General features: G+C 38.4%; 1 protein-coding gene and 2 long non-coding RNA genes across 3 annotated transcripts; all 3 read left to right on the top strand.

Moving 5' to 3' along the window:
• The first annotated feature begins 1,430 nt into the window (after positions 1-1,430).
• Positions 1,431-4,370, top strand: LOC124389380 (legumain-like). Its single transcript, XM_046854757.1, has 8 exons — positions 1,431-1,525; positions 1,704-1,801; positions 3,018-3,099; positions 3,187-3,272; positions 3,559-3,634; positions 3,755-3,817; positions 4,089-4,155; positions 4,237-4,370. The coding sequence occupies exons 1-8, from the start codon at positions 1,454-1,456 to the stop codon at positions 4,368-4,370; spliced, it is 678 nt and encodes a 225-aa protein (XP_046710713.1). The 5' UTR covers positions 1,431-1,453.
• A 4,366-nt stretch (positions 4,371-8,736) lies between these two features.
• On the top strand, positions 8,737-9,725 carry LOC124388523. Its single transcript, XR_006926425.1, has 3 exons — positions 8,737-8,874; positions 9,375-9,442; positions 9,527-9,725. It is a non-coding gene; the product is annotated as an uncharacterized LOC124388523 (long non-coding RNA).
• Positions 9,726-22,087: 12,362 nt separating this feature from the next.
• Positions 22,088-25,105, top strand: LOC124388534. Its single transcript, XR_006926441.1, has 3 exons — positions 22,088-22,190; positions 22,381-22,578; positions 24,795-25,105. It is a non-coding gene; the product is annotated as an uncharacterized LOC124388534 (long non-coding RNA).
• Positions 25,106-26,693: the final 1,588 nt, after the last annotated feature.

Raw genomic sequence — 26,693 nt, 5'->3', positions numbered from 1 at the left:
AGACCTGAATGAAAAACAACCCATGAACACATCAGTGCACTTTGAGGAAATTCCACACATTCAGGGTTTCTGCAGCATGTTTAGACAGGTTTTAATGTACATACCACAAGTACTATAAGGAACAGGATCACACATGCCTACATTTTCCCTACACCACTTTCAGACTATAAACTTATCACAATGCACACTAACACCAGGAACACACAAAAGTTACTACTGCCATTTAAATAACAAACATTTACAGGAAAAATCTTTATGTGAATACTTTAAAAACTTTTGGAAAGGATGGATAAAAGTGAAGAACAGATTTGAATCTATGAATCAGTGGTGGAAGATCAAAAAGGTATAAAGGAATTCTGAGTAAAAACATCACACACTCCTAAAGGAAAAAAGTCAAAGGAGCGCTTATAAGGAGTTCCTACCTGTCACTAAAAGACATTGATGGGCCTACATCATACTTCGTCATTATAGGGCAAAAAAGCAGACAAGAAAAGCAAATGTATTCAGTAAAGAAGAAAAATGGACAGCACACCTCAGACCCAGCGGAAATGAGACAAATCCGGTGGATTATCAACCAACCCCCATGCTGTCAAAAACAAAGTTTTTCCTCTTTCAGCGGAAATTCCAAAATGTAGAAATGAAAATGTAAATTCTTTTGGAGAAATTGACGTCATATTACTAAACTAAAGAACATTTTACAGAGAATAAAAAGCACTTCGATGTCTGTTTTGGGATAACAGAGTTACTCGGAGAAAGAGGTAAGAACTACTTTATACGAAAAGATAAAGAAATGAAATACTGTCATAAGAATAGAAAGATGTGAATAAATAAACAAACTAGAAGTAAAAGGTTTTATTTAGTTTAATTGTATGTTTATATTTAAAACTGATTGTGTAGAATTGTTAAAAAAAGAATAAAAGCTGTTTACAGTTTTACAGCAGTTTGTCAGTTTCCTGATGTTGAGTTACAGAATTAATTACTATGTGAAAATATTGTTACAGATGTTAATGTAGAATTTGTTTGTGTATTTATGTGTTAATTATATTTAAAATTAAGATTAAGATATATGTGTGTATATATATATATATATATATATATATATATATATATATATATATATATATATATATATATATATATATATATATAAACCCACAGATGTATCCTGTGTAAAGAGTGTGTGTGTGTGTGTGTGTGTGTGTGTGTGTGTGTGTGTGTGTGTGTGTGTGTGTATCTTACATATATAAAATGGATATTTTTGTAATATTTTGAAATATATGTGGCATTTATGTACAGGTATCTGACATATATTTCTATATCTGTGAAATTCAAACATAAATGTATGCATTATATGTGTTTTGCATATCCTGCCTTATATCAGATTTCTGTATGGTTTATAGTTCAGAACATGTTGAGAGAATATTTTTCTAACTGTAGGAACACTGTAGATGACATGGCCAGCAACAGGAAACAGTGGTTTCTCCTGGCAGCAGGTTCTAAAGACTGGGTAAACTACAGACACCAGGTGGGAATATTCAATCCAGTATTTAGATTTTACTGTTGGTGGGTTGGGGTTCCGTACAGACGCATTGAAATGTTTTAAATCCATATATTTACTAGAAGGTTATTAATAGTTCATGAGTTCAGAGACACGTGATTCAGTCTGTGCAGTCTGAAGACTTATTCCATCGGTTCTCTTACAGGCTGATGTGTGTCACGCTTACCAAGTCCTACACCAGAACGGCATTCCGGATGAACAGATTGTGGTGATGATGTATGATGACATCGCTTATAACCATGAGTAAGTTAAAGTTACACAGATGAATTTTGTGGAAAAAGTCAAAAATTCAGATTGACGACTCAGCATGTGTTTGTTTATGGAAATACGATAAATGAACTACAGATACAAACTGCATATATAGACGTCTCAACATTTAATACTCAAGAGTTTGCTGCACTGTATTGCCAAAAGTATTGGGCCACCTGGTTAAAAGTATTGTATGTCCTTTTTGAGCATCACATTCCTGGATGTTGTGTGTTCAGGAGACCAAGTGGAAAGAGAGTAAGAGCAGGAACATTGGAGGTGTTTAAACTGTTCTATCATGGTGTGGATGGAAAGAGAAATGGTGTAGGGGTGATTCTGAAGGAAGAGTACAGTAAGAGTGCGGTGGAGGTGAAGAGAGTGTCTGATAGGGTGATGATCGTGAAGCTGGAAGTTGAAGGGATGATGATAAATGTCATCAGTGTTTATGCTCCACAAGATCAGCTGTGAGATGGAGGAGAAGGAAAGATTCTGGAGTGAATTAGATGAAGTGGTAGATGGTGTACCTAGGAATGAAGATTGCTGATTGGTGCAGACTTTAATGGACATGTAGGTGAAGGGAACAGAGGTGATGAGGAGGTGATGGTAGGTATGGCTTTAAGGAGAGTAATGTGGAAGGGCAGATGGTGGTGGATTTTGCTAAAAGGATGGAAATGGCAGTGGTGAACACGTATTTTAAGAAGAAGGAGGATCATAGGGTGACGTATAAGAGTGGAGGAAGGTGCACACAGGTGGACTATGTTCTATGCAGGAGATGCAACCTGAAGGACATTGGAGACTGTAAGGTGTTGGCAGGGGACAGTGTAGCTAGACAGCATCGGATGTCGGTCTATAGGATGGTTTTGGAGGTGAAGAAGAAGAAGAGAGAGTGAAGAATGAAAGAAGAACAAGATGGTGAGAGCATAAGAAAAAAGAGGTTAAAGAAACAGAAGTGGGATCGACAGAGTGATGAGAAAAGTAGGCAGGAGAACAAGGAGATGCAGCAGCAGGTGAAGAGGGATGTGGTGAAAGCCAAGGAAAAGGCAAATGAGGAGCTGTAGGAGAAGTTGGACAGTAAGGAAGGAGAAAAGGATTTGTAGAGATTGGCCAGGCAGAGGAACCGAGCTGGGAAGAATGTGCTGCAAGTTAGAGCAATAAAGGATGGAGATGAAGATGTGTTGACTAGTGAGGAGAGTGTGTTATATGTTTTTTTCAGGAATCCGTTCCCTGGCAACATCATCAATGTACCAAAAGGTCCAGATGTTTACAGTGGTGTTCCAAAAGACTACACTGGAGAGGTAATGCAGTTTGTTGTAAAATAAAAAATATGTAAATTATAAATGTATATAAAAAAATTATGTAATTGTTGTTGAATGTATTTCTAGCATGTATCTGCTGCAAACTTCTTGGCTGTTCTACGTGGAGAATCACAAGCTATAAAGAAAAGTGGAGGGAAAAAAGTCCTCAGAAGGTATCAGTCATCTTTTATTCATTTACAATTACAGTATATGGCACGGGCCCTTATACAGTGACTTACACTTAACATCTATACAACCAGCCAGTTGAGAGTTTAGGGCCTTGTTTAGGGGCCCAACAGCTGAATTCACATATTTGAATCCACAATTAAAGGATGAGAAACACGTACAAATACGATGGTGAAATGTAAATAAAACACACACTAATATGAATCTGGATGATTACGTTTCTGAAATATTGCAGCACACTGACATTTATTATCTGTTTACGTTCTGTTTCAGTCGTGCAAATGATTCTATCTTCATCTACTTATCAGACCATGGAGGCCACGGAGTCTTTCATTTTCCCGATTCTACAGTTAGTGCAGATTATTTTTGGTTAATAATAATAATAACAATAACAACAACAATAATAATAATAATAATAATAATAATAATAATAATAAAACGTTACTGTTGATTGTATTGTCTGTTGCAGCTTTATGCTCATGAATTCATCGACACAGTGAAAGAGATGTCCAGGAAAGCTGAATTTTCAGAGGTACATATACTCTCGTAGCTTTGATCAGATTGCGAATGTTTTTGTACATTCATTTATTGGATTGTGTACAAGTGTCTGCTTTTTCCTACAGTATCAGTAGTTTGTGTTCATGTTGATCAAAATATATTCTACTGGTTTCACCTGAATAGTTTTAAAATGATTGATGAGTCCCAGCTGCTGGTGTTACTGGTGCTTGTTTTTGTGGGTCTCTGTTTGCAATTTCGGAAAATAAAATCTCACTAATTTGTTTTCCTTTTTTTTGCGTGTGCAGATGGTGATTTACAGGGAAGCGTGTCATGCAGGATCAATGCTGGTCGAGCTGCCGACATTACACAACGGTTAGAACATAATTAAAAATATAAGAGAATATTAAAAAATCTGGTGTTGTTTTTATAAGCGCGAGTCTGTGTGTGTTTCAGTGTATGCCGTTGCAGCATGTACACCAGATGAGAGCTCGTATGCCTGCTTCCATGACAAAAGGAGGAACGCGTTTCTTGCTGATGTTTTCACTGCATACTGGCTACATCACACCAAGAGTGTTAGTGTTTTATAGAAGAAATCACCATGTGTGCATTTCATAACATACAGTCATTATAGTCTAAATAACTGACAACAAAAGTGAGTGCCCCCCCCCAGTGAACATGTCAAAACTGTGTCCAAAGTGTAAATATTGTGTGTAAACACATCGTCATCCAGCACTGCTTTAATCCTCCTGGGTGTGGAATTCACCAGAGTTGTTGCTGAGATCCTCTTCCACCCCTCCATAATGACATCACAGAGCTGCTTGATGTTACACACATGGAGCTTCTCCACCTTCTGCTTGAGGCCCACAGGTCCTCAGTAGGGTTCGGGTCTGGAGACATATTTGGGCACTGAATCACCTTCACCTTCCTCCTGTTTGGGGTTGTTATTATGTTGGAAGTCTGCCATCCGGCTCAGTTTCTGGAGGAAGAGCATCATGTTCTGCTTTAGAAACAGTACATATTGGAATCCATGCTTCCCTCAATGAACCGCAGCTCCACAGTAGCAGCAGCACTCATGCAGCCCCAGCCTCAGTCTTTACCATGAGGTCCATGTAGAACATCAAGTGGTCAGTGTGAGCGAATCGACTTAAAACACCAAATTTAAACTGCTCTACATTTACATTTACATTTGCGGCATTTAGCAGACGCCCTTATCCAGAGCGACGTACAAACGTGCTTTAAATCTCTAGTAGTGAATAAATCTACACTGGTACGCAAGAATACAAACTCAATATAAATATAACTCGAATTCTACAAACTTGGAAAGTGATAATTTAGGTATTTCAGGAAGAGGTAGGTCTTCAGTCGTCGCTTAAAGATAATCAGGGACTCTGCTGTACGGACATCTAGGGGAAGTTCATTCCACCACCTCGGTGCCAGAACAGAGAAGAGCCTAGAAGTGTACTTACCTCTCATTCTGAGAGAAGGTGGTACCAGTCGAGCAGTGCTGGAGGATCTCAGACAGCGTGGTGCAGTGCGAGATGTGATGAGGTCACTGAGGTAAGATGGTGCTGTCCATTTTTGGCCTTGTAGGCAAGCATCAGTGTTTTGAATCTGATACGTGCAGCTACTGGAAGCCAGTGAAGGGAGCGCAGCAGTGGGGTGGTGTGGGAAAACTTGGGCTGATTGAACACAAGTCGTGCAGCTGCGTTTTGGATCATTTGCAGTTGACGAATAGCGTTCAGGGGGAGACCTGCCAGCAGAGAGTTGCAGTAGTCCAGTCTTGAAATGACAAGAGACTGAACAAGCAACTGGGCAGCCTGTATGGACAGAAATGGTCGAATCCTTCGGATGTTATAGAGAAGAAATCGACAAGAACGAGCTCTAATACAAGATACACAAATGTATCTTGTGTAGCAGACGAACACATGAACATGATGAATAGAACATGTGGCTTTGCATGTTTACATCATGTACAGATGTTATTACTGAGGGTAGTTTCACTTTAGTTGGCAGATATTTAAATAATAATGTCTGTATGTTGTTATTTTTAAAGGACAGTAAATCTGTACTGCTACAAACTGCACATTTACGTCTTTAAAATAGATCCGTTTCATTTCTATAGAATTGTTAGTTGAGAAGACACTAAAATGGTTGTACTGAAATATAAGGGGTGCACTTACTATTGTGAGATATTCTAAATACACTCAAAAGACGCTTCATTTTAGACGTTATTCTAATCTTTTACTCTTTTCTTTGATAGAAAAATCTAATGATGAGCACTTTTGAGGACCAGTTTAATTACATGAAAAGGAAAGTCCAAGAAAACGTGACAGAATGGGGAGTGAGTCAGACACCCTGTCGTCATGGAAACGCGATATGTATAAAAGAGAATCGAATCGTCTTCTTATTATTATTTTTGGCTGCTCCCATTAGGGGGCGCCACAGCGGATCATCCGTCTCCATACCACCCTGTCCTCTACATCTGCCTCTACTACCTGCATGTCTTCCCTCACCACATCATAAACCTCCTCCTTGGTCTTTCTCTTTTCCTCCTTCCTGGTGGCTCCATCCTCAGCATTCTTCTACCAATATAATTCATTCACAGATACTCTTCTATCACAAATCACTCCTGCTATCACTCTTCTCCACCCACTCCACCCTGCCTGCACTCTTTTCTTCTCTTCTCTAACACACTCTCCATTACTTTGCACTGTTGACCCCAGGTACCTGAACTTCTCCACCTTCTCCACCTCTTCTCCCTGCAACCGCACCACTCCACTGCCCTACCTCTCATTCACACACATGTACTCTGTCTTACTCATACTGACTTTTATTCCCCTTCTCTCCAGCGTGTACCTCCACCTCTCCAGGCTCTTCTCCACCTGCTCCCTACTCTCACCACAAATCACAAAATCATCTGCAAAAATTATAGTCCAGGGAGAGTCCTGTCTGACCTCATACGTCAACCTGTCCATTACCACTGCAAACAGGAAAGGGCTCAGGGCCGATCCTTGATGTAGTCCAACCCTCACCCTGAACCAGTCTGTCGTTCCTACTGCACACTTCACAGCTGTCACACTGTCCTCATACATGTCCTGCTCCACCCTCACATACTTCTCTGACAAACCAGACTTCCTCATACAATACCACAACTCCTCTCTCCACCCTGTCGTACACTTTCTCTAAATCCACAAACACACAATGCAAATCCTTCTGACCTTCTCTATACTTCTCCATCAACATTCTCAAAGCAACCAACCGACTTTCCACTCTTCATCCTCTTAATCGCTGCTCTCACTTTCTCCTTACTGATCCTATCTACACCCTGCTTTACCAACTCCACACCATCCAACCTTCTCTCTCTCTGATTTTCCTCATTCATCAGCTGCTCAAAATACTCCCTCCACCTTCTCAACACACTCTCCTCACTAGTCAACACATTTCCATCTCCATCCTTTACTGCTCTAACTTGCAGTACATCCTTCCCAGCTCGGTTCCTCTGCCTGGCCAATTGGTATAAATCCTTTTCTCCTTCTTTAGTCTCCAACTTCTCCTACAGCTCCTCATATGCCTTTTCTTTAGCTTTCGCCACATCCCTCTTTACCTGCTGCTGCATCTCCTTGTTCTCCTGCCTACTTTTCTCATCACTCTGTCGATCCCAATTCTGTTTCTCCAACCTCTTTCTCCTTATGCTCTCCTGCACTTCCTCATTCCACCACCACGTCTCTTTGTCTTCCTTTCTATTTCCAGATGTCACACCAAGTACTTTTCTAGCTGCCTCCCTCATCACTTCTACAGTAGTTCCCCAATCATCCAGCACCTCTTTACCACCACCGAGCTCCTGTCTGACCTCTTCCCTGAATCTCACACTACAGTCTTCCTCCTTCAGTTTCCACCATTTTATTCTTCTTTCAGTCCTCACTCTCCCCCTCTTCTTCTTCGCCTCCACAACCATCCTACAGACCACCATCTGATGCTGTCTAGCTACACTGTCCCCTGCCAACACCTTACAGTCTCCAATCTCCTTCAGGTTGCATCTCCTACATAGAACATAGTCCACCTGTGTGCACCTTCCTTTACTCTTATATGTCACCCTATGATCCTCCTTCTTCTTAAAATACGTGTTCAGAGTTCATGAGTTCAGAACCCACCACCACTAAGCTGCTACTACTGGGCCCTTGAGCGAGGCCCTTAACCCTCCACTGCTGTTGTATGAATGAGATAAACAATATCCAGTAAATATAAAAGTAAATGTAGGAAGGAACTGTGAGAGGAACCAGACTCAAAATGGAATCATCTTGTCCATCCGCAATTCTTGTGGTTGTTGTATTTAAAAGTGTATTAAACATTAAAAAAGTCTTGTTATTCACTGTAAATAGTATTAAACTGTGATTTTATTATTTATTTACAAAATATTTTATAGGCGATTCTCCACCTCCCCCTGAGTGAACTTCTGGGATGTTCCTCTGAACGCGTTAGGAGGGAATACAAATCCCAGTCACGCAACTTTGAAGTGAACGATGCTGTAGAAAGCGCAAATGTTCCACTTTTAATCCAAGAAAACAGGATTAGAAATGAACAGAACATCAGGAGGAGAGCGGATCTCCAGAGGAAACAGAACGAGCTTAAGAGAGTAAGTGCACAAAATCCTCATACACAAAATCCTCACACACAAAATCCTCACACACAAATCCTCACACACAAATCCTCACACACAAAATCCTCACACACAAATCCTCCTCACACACAAATCCTCCACACACAAATCCTCCTCACACACAAATCCTTACACAAAAATCCTCACACACAAATCCTCACACACAAATCCTCCTCACACACAAATCCTCACCTCTTACATGTGTTTTAATCATTTCAAATTCAGTTTACATCAAACTACACACCTTTACCACACACACACACACACACACACACACACACACACACACACACACACAGAAGATCGCTCAGCGCTGCACTGCTGATGGAGGTTCACGAGCTCTGAGTGAGAGATGTGAAGCGACTCGACTGTACGAGCTCAAAGTCGTAGCTGAGCGTTTTAGAACAACAATCTTCAACTGGGATGAAGAGGCGGTACTTCCTTTTAATCACCTTTTTCTTTATGTGGTAGTTTGTTGAAGATGATGCTGTTTTTTTCTTATTGATTTTATATTTCACATATCAAATAGAAAGATTTAACAGATACACGATAAATTAAACGTTTTATCAAGTACATCAGTTTTACTGCCTGAACTGTTGCCATGATTACAATGAGTATATATATATCTCTCTCTCTCTCTCTCTCTCTCTCTGTCTCTCTCACACTTTCTTTCACTCTCTCTCTCTCTCTCTCTCTCACTCTCTCTCTCTCTCTCTCTCTCTCTCTCTCTCTCTCTCTCTCTCACACTTTCTCTCACTCTCTCTCTCTCTCTCTCTCTCATTCTCTCTCACTCTCTCTCTCTCTCACACTTTCTCTCACCTCTCTCTCTCTCTCTCATTCTCTCACTCTCTCTCTCTCTCATTCTCTCACTCTCTCTCTCTCTCATTCTCTCTCTCTCTCACTCTCCCCTCCCCCCTCCCCTCTCTCTCTGCAGTTTGTTGTCACTCGTTCACACCTGCAGGTTTTGGTGAATCTGTGTGAGTGTGGGTTGGAGGTTCAGAGGTACGGTTGTGTTTCAGTTCCTCAGTAATTTATTTGGTTTGAAAGAAAAGCATCATTAATGATTTCTTTGTTTGTCTCCATCAGCATCACTGCAGCCATTGATTATGTTGGTCAACGGATTCGGTTCTAAAGGAGACACCAGACGCTGTGGAGTGACAGCAGATTTTATTCTTCTTTAATCTTTCATTTAGATTTTTCTTAACTATCCATAGATGCATCCCATAATTATATCTTTTAGAACACAGATCTAATGATGTTTAGGAGCATGTTACAATGAGTCAATATTATCTAGGGTTAAATGTATTATTATTTATTTATTTATTTATTTGTATTTATTTATTTGTATTTATTTATTTATTTATTTATTTATGTATTTATGTATTTATATTTTTTATATATTTTATACAAATACCTATATTTTATCAATAAAAAATAATTATTCCTACACTTGTGTGATTGTTATTTACTATCTACTGTAGAATCACATTCTGGAATAAAGACATTGGAAAGTTTACATGGAATAATGTTTTTATTTCTGTCAACCTTTTATATTTATGTGGTAAATATTATAACTGTAGTTTCAGTGAAAAATTATTTGATGTTTTATTCATTCATTATTTTTGCATTTTTCATTGTGTGGTTTCAGCATTCTGAGAAGGTCAGTGTAGATCTACAGATACAGTTTCCTGTTCCTCCAGGGGGATCCTCAAACATTCCTAATTCAGTTGTGTATTATAACCTGTTCAGCAGATCCTCGCACTGACTCCGGGGGATGCAGTTTTTCAGGGACCTTAAGCGAGCAGTGTATAAACTAATGCCATCAAAACAAAACAAGTTACACCCTCCCTCATTTATATTTTTATTTATCTAAAAACAATAAAATAACTTAAGATGACTACAACAGTCAGGTGACAAAAACCCAGATCCATCTATCACTATCCATCACTTCATCTCCTTCAGCAGGGTTATGACCTCTCCTCTAACCTGACCTGAACAAGGAGAGAAACATGATGTTCACTCTTACTTTTGCTTTTAAATTCAATTCAAATTTTGCATAACTTCATCACTGCATCACATCTTAGAACAGTTGGGACGGGGCAGCAAACGCCTGTAGAAGTAAATGTTACTATGAAGAAACAGTGGGAGGAACATTTTGAAATAATGAGGTGATCAGTAAAATCAGCAGATAATCAGCAGATCAGTAAGATGTTTGGGTATAAATAGTGTATGTTTTTAAAGTAAAAATAGTCAGAGCTTCACCAATCCACAGAACACTGCATCTACACTTTGTGGAACAATTTTAGTACGTTCTTAACATCAAATTGCAAAAACTTTAAAGATCTCATCAGGTGCAGAACAAAATATGATCAGAAGATTCTGAGTATCTGTTGAAATCTCTCACTGTGTCACAGCATTTAAAACAGTCATGATTCTGTAAAGGAAATCACTGCATGGGCGCATCATCACCTCCAGAAATCCTTATCACAGTTTGCATGTCATCCACAAATGCAGGTTAAATCTCCATCATGCAAAGAAGAAGGCATGTGTGAACATGATCCCGATACTCCACCATCCTCTCCGGGCCGAAGCTGTGGTCAGACTAATTGAAATTTAAAAACATTTTTGGAAAACATGAGCGGCGTGTCCTCTGATCAAAGATCCATCAGCTTTTAGTTTAAAAGTCTGTATCTCTGATGGTGTGGGAGTTTGTAGAGGTTTTAGAGCAACACATGCTTCTATCCAGATCATGTCTTTTTTTAGGGAAGGTCTTGTATAATTGAGCTAAATCTGGGTGATGAATTGACCTGCCTGCAGTCCAGACCTTTTGAATATACGCCATGCATCATGAAACAAAAAATATGACAAAGAAGACCCAGGACTCTTGAGCAGCTACTATCAGACACAACTTTGACAACGTTCCTACCAGAAACATCCAGAAACTCGTCTCCTCAGTTACCAAATATATTCAAACTGTTGTTAAAAGTAGAGAAGATGTTACACAGGGGTTAAGGCCCTTTCCCAACTCTAAGACGAGTTGCAGACAAATTCAAAATAAGTTTTCTTTGTTCTATTGTGAATAAAAAAATTGGGCGATGACATTTGAAATTATTACTGTTTTTATTTATAACTTAAACAGCAGCTCAACTTTTTTAGAATCGGGGGTTTTATAAATTAACTACTGATTAACACTTTTAATGCTATTTATAGGTAGGTACGAGCATTACTGCTGTGCTACTACATTTTTTAGGATCTTATAGATTATTACAAAAAATTATTGTTTTTTGAAATTGTATAAAATTATTGAAAAATGTAAGGCATCACTACCTATTTATAAATAAAAACATAGGATTATGCTTGTTATCCACTATGAGGGTAGATAGAAATGTTTGTCATGGATGAGGTGCAAATCAGGACCGACTGCCTGAGAGGCAGGAGCTCCAACAGTCTGCCACAAGGAGGCGTGTGAACCCAACTATAGAGACAAGTTGGAAAAGAAAAAAGTCTTCTCGAGAAAAAAGCAGACCAAAGCAAAAAACAAACTCAAAAACAATGAACGAAGCATAGAACTTACACAGAGGGAAACTTAAAGACACAGGGATGATGAGACCCAGGTGGAACAATAGGAACTAATGAGGGACACAGGGACAAAATGGCGACATCTGGCTGAGAAAATAGGGAATCACATGGAAAGAAAAAACAAAGGACAGAAACAGGAACTCACTGAATCTTCACACTGTTGATTCAGCAGCACTAAGAGCTCTTCTGTAACTCAGGAGGTTCTACTTCCTTTCTGTTTAAAATACTATCAATTTATGTTTAATATCCAAGTAGCCTGTTTTAAGGTGTGCATGTAGTCAATATGGTGCAAATTATTTGATCTCTTTTTAAGAGGAGCTACATTATCTGGAGTGTAGTGGAATATTGATTCTAGACATACAGTGGCCAAACTGAGCAATGTGGAGTCAAAAGTTGATCCATTTACCGTTGATAACTCCGGGAGATTACAGATTATTTATTTAATATAAACAGGCAAACAAATCAAGAATTGGTGGGCAAACCTTTAAAACATGAAACTGACTATGGTCAGGTGATTAGCAAACAATGCTATGAGAACATAAACAAGAACATTAAACATGAAACATTAACAAGATCAAAACCATGAAACATGAAACATAAGATCAAAACCATGAAACATGAAACATAAGATCAAAACCATGAAACATGAAACAGCAGTTTGGTAATCAATAAAAAAATATGAAGCACATTGCTTCACGGATACAAACTGAAACAATGTGGTATATAAAGACATAATAATCAAACAGGGAAATTACAACAGCTATAAACAGAATCAGCTGTGAAGACCATGGACCAACAACATGACAATGGTGGAGACATGATTTAAACACAGAAGAAAAGATGAGTGCTGCCGGCATGTACAACACAACAAAGTAGAGAGACAAGAGACAGATGACAATAATCAGTGCTTTTGACATAAGAGATCTTATACTTAACACAAACTCCAGATCAGAGGTGCTGCCTGTGCTTTCAGTACTATTTAATTTACTGTTAATTAGGTTACTAAAACAAACTTTAAAAGCATTAATAGCTTTCATATAACTCAGTAGGCTCTCTGTTTACTTTCTAATTACCAACTGGCCTGCTTTAAGATGTATAATCATTATATCATGGTGGTAATCTTTTTATGAGGGGAGTCAGTTTAGATCTCTTGTCTGCTTCATGGCCTTGGCTCTGAAACATTTTAGGTCTGAGTTGGGTTTGGGCTTTAATTTGAAGTTCATGCAGACCTCTAATTGCTTATATCAGGTTAAAGATGAAGACTCAAATACTTTTACGATTGTAAAAGTGTACACTTCATAATAAACTGATGAACTGTGAGCCGTTAAATACTCTGTGTTACAGGACAGTTGTATTTGTCTGCTTATACCTACCCACATACATAAATATATATTTATATATTAGGTTCTGATTTTTATGATCTTTTTATTATATAAAAATAAATAATACACTGGACAGGTTGTGTATAAAAAATCAACCAAAAAAACAAGCAGTGAAAATACAAATATTGATGAATTTGTTACTGTCACGTATTATGTGGAGATTCACAGACTATGAGAAAAAGCTGAAGAAAAATGGCATCAAAAGTTTTCATGATCATTTATTTAACAGCGTTTAACTCCTATTCTACTGTTCTGTGCTTCACCTGCAAGGTGGTATCAAAAAGTTTTTAAACTAGTTTTGTAACACACCACCAGATGGCAGCACAAGGCTGCACACACAGTCACATGGAGCACCGAACTTCCAGAACACGTCCCAGAAGAGCCCTGGGAGCACTGATTTGCTGTGCAAGAGAACTATTTTGAAATTGATGTTGTGGAAACGTAGATAAATAAAGTACTGTCTTGTAAACAGAGTGAGTCTTGAAACTTTTGATTCCACCTCATAAACCTGCCCATTTTACAATCTTTCACAAAGAAATTCATTTTAGACTAAAGACAGCTGACAACAAAGTCTGCACATTTCTGATTTGATGGATGGCAAACTCACAAAACATCCAGAGGCAGGATTTGAACTCGAATGACTTTATGAGAGTAAAAGACTGTTTCACTTAGACACAAAAGAGGTTGTGAACCCATATGAATGGAAAAAATCAAACAGGTAAAAGTTAGAAATATATAAATAATAAAGAAAAAACATATTCTAAAGGAAGTTTATGGAAATAAGATGGAAGTCAACGTTACCGGTTAATTTGTACTGTTGAGTATATTTCTGTCATTTTTATCCCTAAATCCTCTGTTAAAGTATGGACTAAGTAATGGAAATATGAAAAAAACATGTCTATAAAATGTAACTACACTTTCAAGATTTACAAAATCATCATTGAGGTTGATGGGGTTGAGCTCACTAACAAGGTTTACAGTATAAAATCCTAACGTCATGAATGAGATTCACTGCTTTATCTCTGGTTGCCTGCAAATTTGGTTTATTAATTACAAATACTTTCACTGCTGTGATCTGTTAGTTTATGGAGATGTTTTATTGCCATATCTAAATTATGCCAATCATCTAGTGTTTTACATTCTAGCATGTTAAGGGTAAAGACCTCAACATCTTCTACTGCAGGTTTGAGAACAATATCTTCACACCTCTCATCCACCCCAGCTGGAGATGGCAAAAGTAGAAGTTCTGATACTGATGTTTTAAAAGGTTCTGGTAAAAGTTGAAGTTCTGACTGCACTTTTTTACTCAAGTTAAAGTGAAGAAGTTTGGGCTCCGACATGTTCTTCAGTAAAAACTAGTGATTATTACTACCTGTTTTAGTGTCACGCTGGAAACTGAACCTCACATCATATTAATACAAAATAATTTTAGATGTTGCTACCTAATGAATGTATCCAGGCTGAAGATCCACCATATAGAACACAAGCAGAGAAAATATGATCAGATGATCAGGAATGTCTCTGTTCTCACTCATGTTTACTTTGTTTTTGTCCATGTGAGAATTTAATTACAGAACACGGAAATAAAAGGGGAATTTAATCAGAAGTAGGAGGCTCAGAAAGGTAAGTTAGGGGAATTTGTTTGTGCATGCTTTCACTTTCACTCAGTAAATACACTGATTTAAAGTCTGGTTTAGTCTTTAACCCCAGAGCTGATATTATTGCGAACAGAACATCCCTAGGAGCCAGAAAAAAAAATTTACAAATAAAAATTAACTAACAGCAGCAACAACAAACCCAGCGGTATGTTGAAGGACTTCTAGTTTCAGGTCTGGTGTAATTGATGCTTTAACCAGAAAATTAAAAAGCAGGAAGCAGAGTTTTAAAAATTTCCACAAACATCCTGATGAGTAATACAATGAAAGTGAAAGTCTGTTTTGTAGCTATAAAAATATTGATACGCTGTTCTGGAACATCACTCCACTGAACACTGAGCTGAAACAATCTCTGGAGAGAAGAGAGGTAGGAACATATTTATGATGTGATGAAGATGAATAGATTAAAGGAATGAACACATTTGTGATGTAATAAATTTGATCAGTCACATGAAACATTTCTCTGCTTTTTAGTCAATATGCCTGGTAGCAACAGTAAACACTGGGTTCTCCTGGCAGCAGGTTCTAAAGACTGGAAAAACTACGTAGACCAGGTGACCACATTAAAACCAACAGCTTGATTTTTACTCTTAAATTGTTTCTGGACAAAGAAGAATTGATGTAATATTTTTTTGTTTTAAAATTTGTTGGTTTAAAATTTGAATTGTTCCACTTCTGATGAATGACTGATACATCATATTAATATCATTTTATTAATACTAATTGTTTTATATTAGTGAAAAGTATTTTATAGTGGATGCAGGCTTTCAATTATAAATATATCAATTCTATTTACAGGCCAATGTGTGTCACGCTTACCAGATAGTACACAGGAATGGGATTCCAGAGAAGCAGATTGTGGTGATGATGTATGATGATATCGCTTATAATAAGAAGTGAGTATTATGTGAGAATTAAGTTTAACATGACATACTTTTAATTCTCCAGTGCCAAACATCCCATTTGTGTGTGCATGCTTTCACTTTCACTCAGTAAATACACTGAGAAAAAAAATCTGAATTTTCATTACAATTATATTTATGTACAGAAATCCTTTTCCTGGAAATATAATCAATGTCCCACATGGTCCTAATGTTTACCCTGGAGTTCCAAAGGACTACACTGGAGAGGTGAAGTGTTCTACCTGTAATACACGATAAACATGCTGGGTTTCTGTGAAGTGGAATTAATGGTTTTGAAATTGTCTGTTATCAGGAGGTATCAGCTAAAAACTTTCTGGCTGCACTGCGTGGAGATTCAACTGCTGGAAAAAAAGTAATACGAAGGTAGAAACTATGGATTCATTCACCAATTCTACATCGAGCCTTTCGGTCCAGATTCTATTCTAAGGTGTTCTTGAAGTTATTCAATTATTTATTCCCCCATACCTGACTACTGAATTCAAAATCCTAATTGGTCCAACATTTATTTTCTATAATAACAGCTCTGATATGAGTGAGGCTGCATGTCAAATATTTATAATAATGCACTCCTTCTTATATGTTATCATTTCTTTATTAAAAGCTTATTTTCTTGAAAAGTTTTTGGTGGTCTCTCCATACTAAGAACATTTTAGGATAGAAAATAGAAAGTAAAACAAATGCTGCTGAGGAAATGAGTGTTTATAACAAAAGTGAGAACATTAACAAATTCTTCCATAAATTAATATGACAATTTTGTGTTCTGTTTCAGTGATGAAAATGACACTATCTTCGTCTACATAACAGGCCATGGAAACCATGAGAAGTTCTGTTTTCCTTATTCAAGTGTATGATGCATCTCCTACCCCTTTTGTTATTTATCTCTCTGTGTACAGTGCAGTATACTGAAGTAATGGTAAAATTGTCAAAACAATTACATTTGCTCTACACCTGCTAGATAAATAAAATGTGAGAAGGTTGCTAGATTCTTGAGTCCCATCAACTGTATAATACTGAGGTGATGAAACAATCATTTCTTCTCTGTTGCAGCTTTACGCAGAAGACCTCATTAAAACTGTGAAGGAAATGTCAAGGAAGCGCAGATTTTCAAAGGTGCACTTTACACTTTTTATAAAAAACTTTACTGTTTTTAACAACTACACGTGAGTTCCATTAAAAATTAAAGTTACAAAAAAACCAATTTTAATTAGAAGAGCAGTTTCATGGCCAGATCAATGCTTTCTTCAGCCTTTAACTTCTCCATCACTTTGGTAGAGAGTAATATTGGTTCTAGAACTGTTGTGGCTCATATCTGTATTTTATTATAAAATCCAACCTGCCATTTTATTTTTATTTCTGATGAGATTTTTAGCTTGTGCTATAGTCTAAATATACAGCAGATTGTGACCCCTGACCCCTGCCCTGTTATAGGGTGTATAGAAGGTGATGTCACTAAACATTGCTTTTGTTTTCAGTAAGAACAAATGAATTAGTGTTCATTACTGCATCTCCTTTTCTAATCATTTTTAAGTGGACTGTAGTGACAATCATGCATTAGAAAAGTGCATTAGTATACAGTATCTTACAAAAGTTAGTGCACCCCGCACATTTCAGCAACCATTTTGGAAGAAACTTCTCAAGGTTCAATACTATAGAAATGAAACATGTCTATATTTTAGAGGAGTCAATGTGTAGGTTGTATAGAGTACCAACCTAGTGTACAACCAGTGGTCCCCAACCCCCGGGCCATGGATCAGCACCAATCAGTGGGTCAATTATTACCGTCCCGCACAGAAAGAAAACATAACTTACATTATTTCTGTTTTATTTATGATCTGATTCTAAACAATGTTTTATTTTGAAAAATTAGCGGATTTTCTACTCCACATGTATCTATGACTCCCTCTTGATGCAGGTCATGATGCCTCGCTCACATGACTTACCTCCATCCACTACCTTCTTAAAGGAGCTCCAGTCACATGACTTACCTCCATCCGCTACCTTCTTAAAGGAGCTCCGGTCACATGACTTACCTCCATCCACTACCTTCTTAAAGGAGCTCCGGTCACATGTCTTACCTCCATCCACTACCTTCTTAAAGGAGCTCCGGTCACATGACTTACCTCCATCCGCTACCTTCTTAAAGAAGCTCCGGTCACATGACTTACCTCCATCCGCTACCTCCTTAAAGGAGCTCCAGTCACATGTCTTACCTCCATCCGCTACCTTCTTAAAGGAGCTCCGGTCACATGACTTACCTCCATCCACTACCTTCTTAAAGGAGCTCCGGTCACATGACTTACCTCCATCCACTACCTTCTTAAAGGAGCTCCGGTCACATGACTTACCTCCATCCGCTACCTTCTTAAAGGAGCTCCGGTCACATGACTTACCTCCATCCGCTACCTTCTTAAAGGAGCTCCAGTCACATGTCTTACCTCCATCCGCTACCTTCTTAAAGGAGCTCCGGTCACATGACTTACCTCCATCCGCTACCTTCTTAAAGAAGCTCCGGTCACATGACTTACCTCCATCCGCTACCTCCTTAAAGGAGCTCCGTCACATGACTTACCTCCATCCACTACCTTCTTAAAGGAGCTCCGGTCACATGACTTACCTCCATCCACTACCTTCTTAAAGGAGCTCCGGTCACATGACTTACCTCCATCCACTACCTTCTTAAAGGAGCTCGGTCACATGACTTACCTCCATCCACTACCTTCTTAAAGGAGCTCCGGTCACATGACTTACCTCCATCCACTACCTTCTTAAAGGAGCTCCGGTCACATGACTTACCTCCATCCACTACCTTCTTAAAGGAGCTCCGGTCACATGACTTACCTCCATCCACTACCTTCTTAAAGGAGCTCCGGTCACATGACTTACCTCCATCCACTACCTTCTTAAAGGAGCTCCGGTCACATGACTTACCTCCATCCACTACCTTCTTAAAGGAGCTCCGGTCACATGACTTACCTCCATCCACTACCTTCTTAAAGGAGCTCCGGTCACATGTCTTACCTCCATCCACTACCTTCTTAAAGGAGCTCCGGTCACAAGACTTACCTCCATCCACTACCTTCTTAAAGGAGCTCCGGTCACATGACTTACCTCCATCCGCTACCTTCTTAAAGGAGCTCCGGTCACATGACTTACCTCCATCCACTACCTTCTTAAAGGAGCTCCGGTCACATGACTTACCTCCATCCACTACCTTCTTAAAGGAGCTCCGGCCGCTAACACATAATACATTACTGCTAAACTCAAACCCCCAAAAGAGAAAAATTTACAAACAACAACAAGTGGATTCACGATTATTATTAGATTTAGAAAATACCAGTTTTTATGGTCGTATCATTTTATTTTGTTGTATTTATCCTCCACACATTAAAGACCGGCCTGTGAAAATATTGTGACATAAACCGGTCTGTGGCGCAGAAAACGTTGGGGACCACTGCTCTAAAGAATAACTCAACATACAGATATTATTGTCTAAATAACTGCCAAGTAAAGTAAGTACACCCTCAGTGATAACAGCTTTAAGTGGTTTAAACATTCAAAGCCACATGTTCTATTCATCATGCTCATGTTCTTGTCTGCTTAAAAGAACCATATAAATGTGTATCTTGTATTAGAGCAGTTACAATGTGGTGCTTTAAGTTGATTCTCTCACAATGACCACTCATACATGGACCTCATGGTGAAGAGTCTCTGAGGATTTGAGAATAAGAATCGTTGCTCTTTTGTGAGATACTGTAGATTTGTGATTTGCAGCAGCACCACTGTCAGACCTGCTGTTATAGTAAATAACTTCTGACCAATCACAACCCAGATTTCTCCTCATTCTATTCCCACCCTATTTCCCCAGTTCATGTATTGTTTAGATTGTTATTGAATCTTTTGAACTGGGTCACTGTTTGCAGATGGTCATTTATGTGGAAGCTTGTCATTCTGGATCAATGTTGGAGAAACTGTCAGAGGAACGTAACGGTGAGTGTGATTACGATTTTTTGATTGTTCTGAAATCTCTTAGTTTGTTCTCTCATGTATCTTTATCTTTTTGTTACAGTGTATGCAGTTGCTTCCTGCAAGCCAGATGAAACTTCCTACGTTTGTTATTTCGACAAAGATAGAAATATCTATCTTTCTGATCACTTCTCTGCTCAGTGGCTCAACCATTTAGAGAGTGTTAGTCTACTTTATTGTTATTTTTAATGAACTACACATGGTTTTAAGGTCACACTAAAAACTCACTGATTCAAAAGGAGCAAACGATTTATTTTGTTTTTTGGCCTCATACTACGGCACAGTAACAAAATTCAGTATGAAGAAAATGCAACCTTCATCTTACTGCAGCGCATGGAACACAAACGAGAGAGAGAGAGAGAGAGAGAGAGAGATAGTTAATATAAACAGCACAGATAGGTCTCAGGTGTGCTACATTAACTGATTCCTGAACACTCCACTAAACCACACCTGCTACACCACACTTTGGTTTTCATATTTAAAAAATGTTTGAAATCCAACATTTTTCTTCTCTACTTTACAGGGAGTGCAGAATTATTAGGCAAGTTGTATTTTTGAGGATTAATTTTATTTGAGGATTTAATTTGAACAACAACCATGTTCTCAATGAACACAAAAAACTCATTAATATCAAAGCTGAATATTTTTGGAAGTAGTTTTTAGTTTTAGCTATTTTAGGGGGATATCTGTGTGTGCAGGTGACTATTACTGTGCATAATTATTAGGCAACTTAACAAAAAACAAATTCATACCCATTTCAATTATTTATTTTTACCAGTGAAACCAATATAACATCTCAACATTCACAAATATACATTTCTGACATTCAAAAACCAAACAAAAACAAATCAGTGACCAATATAGCCACCTTTCTTTGCAAGGACACTCAAAAGCCTGCCATCCATGGATTCTGTCAGTGTTTTGATCTGTTCACCATCAACATTGCGTGCAGCAGCAACCACAGCCTCCCAGACACTGTTCAGAGGTGTACTGTTTTCCTCCTTGTAAATCGCACATTTGATGATGGACCACAGGTTCTCAATGGGGTTCAGATCAGGTGAACAAGGAGGCCATATCATTAGATTTTCTTCTTTTATACCCTTTCTTGCCAGCCACGCTGTGGAGTACTTGGGCGTGTGTGATGGAGCATTGTCCTGCATGAAAATCATGTTTTTCTTGAAGGATGCAGACTTCTTCCTGTACCACTGCTTGAAGAAGGTGTCTTCCAGAAACTGGCAGTAGGACTGGGAGTTCAGCTTGACTCCATCCTCAACCCGAAAAGGCCCCACAAGCTCATCTTTGATGATACCAGCCCAAACCAGTACTCCACCTCCACCTTGCTGGCGTCTGAGTCGGACTGGAGCTCTCTGCCCTTTACCAATCCAGCCACGGGCCCATCCATCTGGCCCATCAAGACTCACTCTCATTTCATCAGTCCATAAAACCTTAGAAAAATCAGTCTTGAGATATTTCTTGGCCCAGTCTTGACGTTTCAGCTTGTGTGTCTTGTTCAGTGGTGGTCGACTTTCTGCCTTTCTTACCTTGGCCATGTCTCTGAGTATTGCACACCTTGTGCTTTTGGGCACTCAGTGATGTTGCAGCTCTGAAATATGGCCAAACTGGTGGCAAGTGGCATCTTGGCAGCTGCACGCTTGACTTTTCTCAGTTCACGGGCAGTTATTTTGCGCCTTGGTTTTTCCACACGCTTCTTGCGACCCTGTTGACTATTTTGAATGAAACGCTTGATTGTTCGATGATCACGCTTCAGAAGCTTGGCTATTTTAAGACTGCTGCATCCCTCTGCAATATATCTCACTATTTTTGACTTTTCTGAGCCTGTCAAGTCCTTCTTTTGACCCATTTTGCCAAAGGAAAGGAAGTTGCCTAATAATTATGCACACCTGATATAGGGTGTTGATGTCATTAGACCACACCCCTTCTCATTACAGAGATGCACATCACCTAATATGCTTAATTGGTAGTAGGCTTTCCAGCCTATACAGCTTGGAGTAAGACAACATGCATAACGAGGATGATGTGGTCAAAATACTCATTTGCCTAATAATTCTGCACTCCCTGTATAAAGGAGAATCTTCGCACAACTTCATTTGGAGATCAGTTTTCTTACCTGAAGAAAAATGTCAGTAAGAGTGAGAAGGACCAGACACCCTGTAACTATGGAGACATGGTAGGTGCAATTAGAAATTAATGTAGTTCTTTAAAGTCTGCTTCATGACTGACAATTAATTAAATATGAAAAATAAAAACAATCAGTTAATTTGCAAACAATGGAAAACTAACAAAAATAATCGTGTATTTAATAAATTTTTTGAAGTCAAATATTAAGATGTCTTTTTTCTTATTGACTCCACATCCAGCGAATGCTCTGGTTAAAGCTGAGTGAGTTTCTTGGACGATCTCCTCCTTCTATCCTAGAGACCTATTCGTTCCATTTACTCAAATATTTTGATGTGGAAGGCACTACAAATGCTCCCCTAAGAGTCCAAGAAAAGAGGAATAAAAATGAACAGGACCCAGAAAAAAGACAGACCCTGGAAAGAAAATATTATGAACGAGTGAGTAATCCTCTTCTTACTGTACTGCTTTCTTTAACCTCTTAGCCTTCATTGTCGTGCCGGCACGGTCGATGTCCCAGTGTTCTCAGGTGTTAATGTTTAACAATAGATTAAAAAGGGAGAAGAGTAACCATGACTCACTCTACATCATTCTAAAGCTCTGAGCCTCAAGCAGCGATTTCAGATCTCTGTTTTTTTTTGTGTGTAAACAGTACACAATAACAACATGCATAAAGAAATGCAGTAGTTAGACTATGATTGTAATAACAAGTCACAAACACATCCACTGCTGCTAATCCCGGTTTATTAGAGAAGATGAGGCTCCACTGAACAACATGCTGTAAAGCATTTCTGCTCCAAACAAACAATAGTGTTGTCATTTAGATGTTTATTCCTTTGTTTACGTCACAGAACTTTGGTTGGTGTATTTGTATATTTTTCTGAATAACTTTTGCATAAAAAAACGACATCTTGCTTAAAAAAAAACCCAAATATGGCTGGTAGAATATAGTGGTACAAAACAAATGAGACCACCCAAAAAAACAAAAAAACAACAGTAACAGAAAGGCAGAATCTGGGGTCTGAGCATCACAGCTCTCGGTTCTGCACAAACAGCTGTTTCCAGCTCGTGCTAACTGGAAAGAAAGTCAATTAAGTTGTTTTATCTGAGATTTTCACAAAGCAGCGATGTGCAAAATATTTTTATGGGGGAGTAACAACAGAGACTTGGTGATCTGCATCTGTAAGTTACAATAAATCTCCCTTTACAGTTTTATACGATGATATACGTTTTATTGCCTGTTTATTTTTGTAAGAGAAATGCTTGAAAATCAATATCCAAACATGTAGAACAAAAGCCTTTACTGATCAGCAGTTGATTTCTATGCAGACTGTATGAATAGAGTATAAATGATCACCTGAGTTTAGCAGGTGTCTCTCAAACAGGGGGAGGAGAAAAGGATCAGACACAGTCTCAGATAAATGTTTGTAGGAATCTCATTTTTCATGAAAATCTTCATTACATTTGTAAATATAAACTCATGAGACATGTGGCTTTCATCCCAGTACTTTTCTGGATTGCTCCAGGACTGATTTCATGTATTTATATATGAAATAATATAATGTTCAGTGCAGGAAATGTATATTCAAGACACTTCATCATCGATAACATTATATTATTGAACAATATCACTTTTAATAATGGACAGTAAAGCTCAAAGTGTCTTCTTTCTAAAGATATTTGAATTGTGTATGTAGCACATAAACACTGTAAACATTTAAAGTTGGGTAGGTCATTTCCAACTGTTAGTCTCAAAAGTGGTGATGAAGGCTAACAGGTTAAGCTAGATTCTGATTTAGGACCTGCAAGAAAAATCCATACAGAAGAAACAGAGCTTCTGAAAACTGATCATGAATTGAGAAAGGTAGACGTGTACACAAATGAGATCACACCCAAAGATAAAGGATAGTGGAATTAAACAATTTAGTCAGGATCCAAAAAGAGAACATTCAGAAAGATCCTGAACCTTTTTGCACAATATCTACATACTCTTGAGGCCTTAAGTTGCCATTTCCAGTGTCAATGCAGTGTCTCAAAGAGCAATAGTGGAGTCTAGGAAATCCCTTTTTATATGTCAGAAGGAAGTGGAAACTTATTTAATTCCTTTGTGGAGTCAGGAGAAGGTAGAATTTTGATCCCAAACACACTGCTATTGCTGTAGCATTATATTTGCAGAGAAAAACAGCTGAACAAACACTGATAGTCATGAACTGACCCACAGAGAATCCAGACCTAAATATCCTAGAGGAAGTTTGGGGTCACCTGGTATGAGAAAGACATAAACGATAACCTAAATCTAAAAAGAACTCTGGAAACCTGTTATCATATAATAGAGGAGTACTTCAGAAAACCCAGTTTCCCCAAAAAAGTTCAAGATGTGTTTAGTTTAAAGAGGGAGATGGATCACAATAATTACTGAGTTTTACCTGAAGTTTTAACTTTCTGTTTCTATTATAATAAAGTGACCCAAAATATATCAAGCAAAAACAATAAAAAAAACCAAATGTAAATAAATAAAGCTGCATTAAATTCAGAGCTGCTGTTATAGAGAACTAATCAAGACCTTCTGAATCACAATCCAGAACTCAGCAGCATTCTGATGTAAAGGGGTTTATTTTATTCTCATTTTTACTGAGGCTTTCTAATCATGTTGCAGTTGTTGAAGCACAGCGCATCTTCACAGACCAGCAGATGTGTACGCTGAAGAACTGTATACTGACATGGAAATGGTTTTGAAAATTTGAACCTGGAAAACGCATCCATAAAAACCTGAGCCAAAGCTGAGGCTGGTGTAGGACGAGCTGGAGCAGCATGGAGCATCTTCTCAGCTGAAGCTAACAGTCCAAATGCTTCTGCTGAGGCTGTGGTTGAAAGTCTGGAAAAAGGAGCCATGGCTTAAACTAAATTACAACTAAAGTTTCTGGGTTCTGGAGTTACACTGGGCAGCACAATGGGTCACTTTTGTTAGTGAGCTTAAATGAAAAATTAAGTAAACTGGATTCAGTTTCTTTGGATGAAGCTCTTGATCACATTTCTTTCAGAATATATTGAGATACACTAGTGTTTATTTGCACATTTTTGTATTGTGGGTTATGACAGGATTTGTGATTGTGATTTTAGTTTCAGTAAAAAAAATAAAATTTTGATTTATTTGTTCTGTTAAATACATCACAATGATTTTTGGTTCACCATTAGGAAAAAACAAATTAAAGAAAGTGATTGTAGAGTGTTTTATTTGAATGGAAAAAACAAAACAAACAAAAAAACGCATGAAACACAGACCAAAAAAAAAAAGCACATGTATTATAGCATGAGATCTCTGATATGTTGATAGAAACAAACAAATAATAGATGAAATCAGAAATAAAGTGGAAAACGACTGGAGATGAAATACAGAGCAAGTGAAACTCAATACCTCACACCTGCAGGTGACACCAAGTAATAACAAACTGTAGAAAGAGAGAGAGAGAGAGAGAGAGAGAGAGAGAGAGAGAGAGAGAGAGTCCTAAAAGTAAAAATCCTAAAAGTAAAACAGGCAGAGGAGGGCGATAAACACACAACTATTCAATACATGAGCTTGCAAAGTGAGGAAGTGTAGTGTCAGTGTTTCCATACCACATTTTAATGTTGCTGATGAGAATTCTCTGTATTCTATCTGTACAGATGGATGAAGGGTTGGCATTAAAATCAGGCCTTCAGGAGAAGAAAGGTTGGAGAAATCTGTGATGTAAGGATGTAAGGAAGTGTTTTATCCTCTGCCGCTTGGGCAGGATTGCCTTCTGTCCCCGGGACAGGATACCCCCAAATTCAGCCTTTCCTCTCGATCTTTGCTCTACTACGTGCACGGAGAAGTCTCAATGAAACACACGAGTCGGCTTTCAGACAGAAGTTCCAAAGTTTATTGTCTTACACATGCTTTCAAAGAGATAGAGAGAAAAAGGGAGGGCTGCCAGGTGTGTGTATGTGTATGAACAGAAGAGAAAGTTAGGAGAGACAACTCCACAAGGTCATGTTGAACCCTTTTTTGAAGCCTAAAACAGAAATACAGGAACTCTACATCTGGTCATGTTTTTCGTTCTGGGTCAATTTAATCTAGGACTAGTGATCAAGGATATCTTACAATTCCCCCGTTTTATCCATGATAAACAAGAATGGATAAATCACAACTTAAACAATCAGACATGTCGCATAGAAATAGGATAAAATACAGAAACACAAGGGACAGTTTGCATGGACCTGCTGTGTGCTGATGAGCCGTCTAGTTGCCATACTGCCAAAAGGTGTTGTCATATGGATGAGCCTGGGTGTGTATCCCAGCCCCAAGGCTGACGAGAAAGACAACCATACTGGTCACTGGTTGTGTTACTTCCCTTGATTGATGAGAGGTTGTTGTTCCGTTCATCGCAGCTTTCCTTGACACGTCCTGCAGTTGTGAGGATGTCCGATTAGTCTGAGGAGTTGTCACCGGACCTCGATAGATGATGACAAAGGGGAGCAGGAACCGATACACGTCTCCTAGAGAACTCATGGGGATGTCAAAAGGCTATGCTTCTGT

Source organism: Silurus meridionalis, chromosome 7 (assembly GCF_014805685.1).
Source record: "Silurus meridionalis isolate SWU-2019-XX chromosome 7, ASM1480568v1, whole genome shotgun sequence".
Classification (NCBI taxonomy): domain Eukaryota; kingdom Metazoa; phylum Chordata; class Actinopteri; order Siluriformes; family Siluridae; genus Silurus; species Silurus meridionalis.
Note: the sequence above shows the minus strand (reverse complement) of the source record. Positions and strands in the feature narration are given on the sequence as shown.

Coding starts and splice junctions, on each gene's coding strand:
- LOC124389380 (XM_046854757.1), top strand. CDS start 1,454: ATGGCCAGCAACAGGAAACAGTGGTTTCTCCTGGCAGCAGGTTCTAAA. Junction 1,526..1,703: donor GGGTAAACTACAGACACCAG/GTGGGAATATTC, acceptor GTTCTCTTACAG/GCTGATGTGTGTCACGCTTA. Junction 3,100..3,186: donor CAAAAGACTACACTGGAGAG/GTAATGCAGTTT, acceptor ATGTATTTCTAG/CATGTATCTGCTGCAAACTT.